The sequence below is a fragment of the Gavia stellata genome, chromosome 1 (genome assembly GCF_030936135.1).
Source record: "Gavia stellata isolate bGavSte3 chromosome 1, bGavSte3.hap2, whole genome shotgun sequence".
NCBI classification, from domain to species: domain Eukaryota; kingdom Metazoa; phylum Chordata; class Aves; order Gaviiformes; family Gaviidae; genus Gavia; species Gavia stellata.
Window position 1 is genome coordinate 23,205,145 of NC_082594.1, and position 6,186 is coordinate 23,211,330.

The window sequence follows — 6,186 nt, forward strand, 5'->3', positions numbered from 1 at the left end:
GGAGTAGGTCATGGTGCCTGCAAAGCCCCTTTCACTTGGCCATCCCCGGTGCAACTGCTCTCCTGTGGTTTAAGGCTGGTGCTGCAGAGCCGAGCCCCTCAGTTTGGGTGCTGCTCAACTTTAGGTGCCCCCAGGGAAGCAGCTTCTCCAGAAAGATCCAAGGACCATTTAGAGGCAAAGAAGAATGGATCTGGCTCCTGCCTCCCGCTGGTCCAGAGCGAACCACGGACATTGGACCCAGCAGGACATGGTGTGTGTCAAGCCCATGTGCAATGAGCATAACTGCCTGGGTGCTGCACCCATGTCTCCTGGCCAGACCTGCTTCAGCAACTATGCACGAGGCAGAAAATCAAGCAGGCTCCCTGCACTGGGGAGGTGCTGCCTCCCACCATGGTCTTCCCCCAGGTGCAGGAGCCCTGGATCAGGTTTGCACGGCCACACATCTGCTGTCAGCCTGCTAGCCAGCACCCAGCCCCTGGCCCAGCAAGCCATGGAGCTACATGCAGCCAAAACGCAGCATGGAGGCTTTGGGGCTGGTGCTCACCATTTCCCCAAGCTCTCTCAGGCAGAGAGAGCTACCTTGTCCGTGGGGCCTGGCCCTGGCAAACAAATCCTCCCCGTGCAGTCCTGCAGATTCTGCTGGCATTTGGCTTTGGCTTTCAGCAAAAAGATGAGAACAGGGACAGCAAGGAGAAAAACAAAGTGCCGCAAAGAAGGCAAATGGAATATCTTAAACAAATTTGATGAGAAAAAAGGAAAAACATGGGGCCAAATGCTGGAGAAGCCAGAAACCCGCATGACATGTTTTGGGCTGGACAGTGCTCCCACCCCTGCCGGGGCCCAGGCCCTCACAAGCTGGTCCCACACCCAGCCCCGGGTGCTGGGTGAAGCACGGCCGCCCCAGCCCCACTGCATGGCCTCACTTCTCAGTGGGGTTTCTCCTGGCCGTAAGAAGTACACACAGCAAACAGCCAGGGCAATCTGGCCAAATCAGCTAGACTTCTCTAGTTTTCATCTCCAGGTTGGTGAGTCATTTGGCATCTCTATCCTGGTCCCCACCATTTAACCAGCACGTGGAAATGGGCCACAGCCTGTGCAAGGTGGGCTTTGGTACAGCACAGGGCTCTTCTGAGGATTTCTGCTCCTGGTGGGACTGCAATGAAACCTACGTAAAGCTGATAAAACCAAGGAGACTTTGGAAAACTAACTGCAAAAAAACTCCAAACAAGCCAAGAATTGTAAGGAGGTAAGAAACAGCAAATAATTTAACCGATGGGACATTGCACACACAAGCAAGGCACTCCAGCATGACAGGACACCTTTTCAGAGGAGACTTCATTCTTCCAATTTCTCTGCACTGTGGCTAATAAATCTGGCTGGATGATTATCAGCACTGGATTTATGGGCTCTTTTACAAGTGTCTAACATTAAGCAATTCACTTCTGAACGTTTAAACAGTGCCTTATCTTGTCTGCTCTGCCCTTAGGGCAGGATGAACATTTTGCATATTTATGGTTACATGAAAAAAATAAAATAAAATATAAAATAAAAAAATGTGCTTTAATTTTTTTTTTTCCTGTTAAAATTCATCGTTAGCCCAACAACATTTCTAAGGTGTTTCGGACCGATCCCTGAGATTCAGCGGGGGTGGACTGGCAGGCAGTGCCCCCCTTTTATCTAACAGACTCCAGGGTAAAAAAACCCATCCAAACATAATAATAATAATAATAAAGCGATGGCCACGCTTCCCCCGGACGACGAGACACATACACTGTACATCTGTACACACGGCCGGCCCCGCGGGGCGGAGTAGTGCATAGGCGGGGGGCCGCTCCCACCGTGCCCCCCCGGCCCCGGCCCGGCCCCGCCGCGGCCGCGGCCTCCAGCAGTCCCTGCGCCGCGGTCCCCCGGCCGCTCTCACTGGGGGACGGCGGGGCCCAGCCCGGCGGCGGCCGCCCCGGCGGCGGGACCCTGCAGCGGGGCGCCGGGGCTGAGCGGCTCCGCGCCGCCGGGCTGGGCCTGCTGCAGCTTCTTCTTGTTGATCTTCCTCTCCTTCGCCCGCCTGTTCTGGAACCAGATTTTCACCTGCCGGGGAGGGGGGGACAGGGGAATGAGGGGGGTGGTTCCTCGGGGACGTCCCCCCTCCCGGGGGGGACGTCACGGAGAACGCATCCCTACTCCGCGCATCCCGGCCCCGCGCATCCCCACCCCGCGCATCCCGGCCCCGCGCATCCCGGCCCCGCGCATCCCGGCCACACGTGGCGGGCGTGGGCAGTGTCGCTCGTGGGACAGACCTGCCTCTCCGACAGCCCCAGGTTGGAGGCCAGCTCCGCTTTCCTCCGGATGGTGATGTAGCGGCTGTAGTGAAACTCCTTCTCCAGCTCCAGCCGCTGGTGGTCGGTGTACACGACGCGGTACTTGTCTTTCGTCCTGGTTTTAACTGCGGAGAACAAAGCCGGGGTTGGGAAAGCCGAAGCCAAAGGGCCTGGGTGAAGGGCGGCTCTCCTCTCCGCGGGTGCAGGGCGAGCAGGATCAGGCCTCCCCAGTTCCTGCTCCCCTCTCTCTGCCCGGGGCTTCAGTGCGAAGAGAGGGGAGAGGAGCAGTCCCACAGTTCCTTGGGGACGTGGGGCAGAAGCCCCCGGCGTGCCGCCTCCAAGGGCAAGCCGAGCTCTCGGCCCCGGCTGCCAGCCCCGGCCCCGCCGCACGCCCGCGCGCTGCGCTTGGGACACCCTTCTTGTGCACTTGCTGTTGGGTTTCGGTTTTGTTTCGCCTTCCCTAGCGAGAACAAACTTTTTACAAAGAGGAGGGAAAAGGGAAAAGCGAAGGGAAAAGGGAAAAGAAAGAAAAGCCCCGTTCAGGGCACGGCGGCTTCGTTTCTAAACGGGGAACACCGATCTAAGTGCGGGGAACCGGGAGCGGCCGTCGGGGGCCCCTCGGGGCCCGGCCGGGCTCCGGTCCGGCTCCCCCCGCTTCTCCCCCGGCCGCTGGCGTCGGGGCAGCGACTAAAGCGACTTCTCGGTGACTTCAGCGCTCAGAAAAAACCCCGAAAAACCAAACCCAACGAAATCCGAAGGCGAATGCCAGCGAGCGGCCGGCGAGCGTGCATCGCCGCAGCCGCTGACCTCCTTTCTCCGAGGGTTTCTCGTTTAACTGGTTGTGGTCCCGGCCCTCCCGTTCCCCAGGGAGCCGAGGCGGGGAGTCTCTGCCCCCAAGGTGCTTAATGGCTAGCAGGCTGACTTTGTTCAGGTAAACTCTCTGCAAACCACAACAAAAGCACCCTGTAAAGATACAAGCCTGATCAGAGAAAACTCCCCAGAGCCAGTGAATAGGGAACACAATCCCAAACAATGCAGGACAAGGAGATCTTATCAAAGAAAAACCCTTCTCAAAGCCTTAATGACAGCCACATTCTGTTTGAATTACCACTACTGAACAAATGGCGGCAGGCCCTTTCATCCCCCCAGCCCTGTACATTAACATAAACACTGGCTCCAAAGGCAGAATTTGAATGGAGACAAGGGACCGGCCACCACCGCACAAGCCCAAACTGTGGGAACACTACGGGCTGCTGTGGGAAGCGCGACGGGCCTGGGAGAGCTCCTCCGCCATCGCCACCCGGGGCGTAGCTGGTGCCAGCGGCCGGCACCGGGGCACCGGGGCTTCCCCCGAGGCGCGGCGGCCGCGGGCGTGGCCGGGACCCCCACCCCACGCCGCCCGGGAAGCCCCCGCCGGCCCTGCCGTCCGTGGCGCAAGGCAGGGGATAAGAGAGGAATGCCAAAAATCGTTGTTTACTGCGAAAGTCGCCACCCTTTTTTTCCAGCCACTATATACAAACATTAAAAAAGACCACAAAATAAAAGAATAAAGGAAAAAGAGGAGGCAACAGTCGCGGAAGGCGTATATCAAGGCGGGGGGAGACGCATCTCCCCTGGCAGATGCGGGGGGGGGATAAAAGAGAGGGTCTGCAGGAGTATTAACATCACAAGGGAGCTCGGCGCCGGCCACGGCCTGACGCGTCCTGCCCGCCGCAGCCGCGGCCGGCCTCCCGCCGCCGGGGGACGGGGTGGGGGGGCACGCCCTCGCACCTCCCGGCCCCACCGGCCCGGCCCGGCCCGGCCCGGCCGGGGGCGCAGCCCGCAGGGGTCGGCGGGCAGCCGCAGCCGCCGCTCGGAGGCCCGGCGGCACGGAGACCTTAATAAAGGCCAGGCGCCCAGTGACTCAGAAACAAATGCGGAGCGACACCGGCCGATGATTTATATGACTATAATTGGTTATAAAAATCTTCTAAGTGGCTATAAGCGGACGAGCGGAGCGGCGGGAGGAAGACCGAGCGTTTCCTCGGGATCCCGGGCCCTTCCGCCCTGCTCTGCCGGAGCGCACCCCGAGGCACCGGCCCTCCGGGGCCGGCTGCGGCCGCTCCCCGGCGGAGAGCCGCTCCTGCCGCTGCCCGCCCGGCGCCGCGGCGGGGCCGTCCTGAGCAGCGCGGACCGGCTGTCGGCTGAGCCCGGCAGCCCCCGTTCTTCCGAGGACCGGCCCTCGAGCGGGTTTGTTTCGGAAACCCCCCTCGCCGTCGCGTTGTCCGGCGCACGGTGACCCGGCGAGCCTGCGGCGCCCCGGGGGAGCGGTCGGCGGGACAGCCCCCCCCCCGCCCGCCCGCCCGCCTGCCCCCGGCCCGCGCTTACCCTGGCTGCTGAGCGGGGGCTGCGTCGGCTTCCTCATCCACTCGCAGAGGCCGCGGCGCTGCCCGCCGGGGGACAGCGGCTCCGGGGCGGCGGCGGCGGCGGCGTTGGCGGCGTTGAGGGGCTGCATGACCCCGGCGGAGCAGTGGGGCGCGGGGCCGGCGTGGTGGTGGGCGTGCGGGTGGTGGTGGTGGTGGTGGTAGTCGGCGGGGCTGTAGGCCATGGCGGCGGCGGGGGAGCCGCCGTTGAGGCCGTGGACGGCGCCGGCGGCCGGCGGCGCCCCTTGGCCGTAGGCGCCCCAGTCGTCGCGGAGCGGGGCGGCGTAGGGCGCGGGCCAGGCCGGGCCGGGGGACTGGGCGCTGTCGAGGTTCACATGGTAGCCGCCGTAGTCCGCGTACTGCGGGGCGCCCACGAAGTTCTGCGCCGCCAGGTTGAGCCCCCCCGAGTGTCGCACCGGGCCGGGGTACATGGGCCCGTCCTTCTCCAGGAGGTAGCTCACGTACATGCTGGCGGGGCCCCGGCGGCGGCTCTCCGCATGCTGCTCGGGGCTCTCGCAGCGGCGCGCCTGCTGCCTGGGGACGGGCTGCCCGGGGCGGGGAGGGGGCAGGCGGAGGGGCCGCGGCCCCGCGCTGCGCTCCGCGCTCCCGGCTCCCGGTCCGAACCCAATGGCCGGCAGCACTTACATGATTAACGATTGTTTACAAGGCTCTATTAGTAATGGCCCAGACACACCAAAGGCAGGTGACGTGGAGAGGCGCTGGGTATATAGCTACTACCCCTAAAAGACGATTTGCATTTAAAAAGATAAGGAGAGGGCAGCGACCTGATCACAGCTAAATATTCAAGCCTTTATTGTTTAAGAGCTTCCTCCTTCCATTGCAACCTGGTGCACTTTAACCTCCAATCACAGGTTCAAAGGATGAAATCAAGAGACTTGCAAAAGACAGAGAGGGAGATCTAAGGGCGAGGGTGGGAATATGGGAGCCGTGTATCGCGGCCGATCTGTAGGCAGCACTTTAACCAGCTCTTCTCCGTGCTTGGGGCTGGGGGGGGGGGGGGGGGGAAGGGGCGGAGGAGGAGGGAGTTTTGATTAAAAATCCACAAAGCCATTTTGTCGTGGTTGTTTTAAGCAACAAACCCCACCGCGACGGCCTACTGCTTTTTCTAACGCGCTTCCCACCCGCTCCCGCTCCCACTCGGTCACGGGCGATGAAGGAGAGGTAAGAGGAGAAATCCCCCCTTCCGAGGGCGCTGCCTCCTTCCCCCGGCGTGTGCCTGCAGAGCTTCGAGGTCAGGCGCTGCCCACCCTCCCCGTCCCAGCCTGGGCCCCGGTGCCGGGAAGGGACACGGACTGGGAGTGCCCAAAACACCCAAACACCCGCTGCCCTCGTACCCACCGCTGGAGCGAGGCCGGAGCATCTCTCTGCCCGCAGCGGCCTGGGTACCGAGCCAGGGGATGGTCCCCGCCAAGGGGGGAAGCATCCGCCTCCTCCCGGAGCCTGCCACC

General features: G+C 62.4%; 1 protein-coding gene across 1 annotated transcript; it reads right to left on the reverse strand.

Moving 5' to 3' along the window:
* Nucleotides 1–1,917: 1,917 nt before the first annotated feature.
* CDX2 (caudal type homeobox 2) lies at nt 1,918–5,184 on the reverse strand. Its single transcript, XM_059825767.1, has 3 exons — nt 4,683–5,184; nt 2,295–2,440; nt 1,918–2,085 (listed from the first exon to the last, which is right to left on the reverse strand). The coding sequence occupies exons 1-3, from the start codon at nt 5,182–5,184 to the stop codon at nt 1,918–1,920; spliced, it is 816 nt and encodes a 271-aa protein (XP_059681750.1).
* Nucleotides 5,185–6,186: the final 1,002 nt, after the last annotated feature.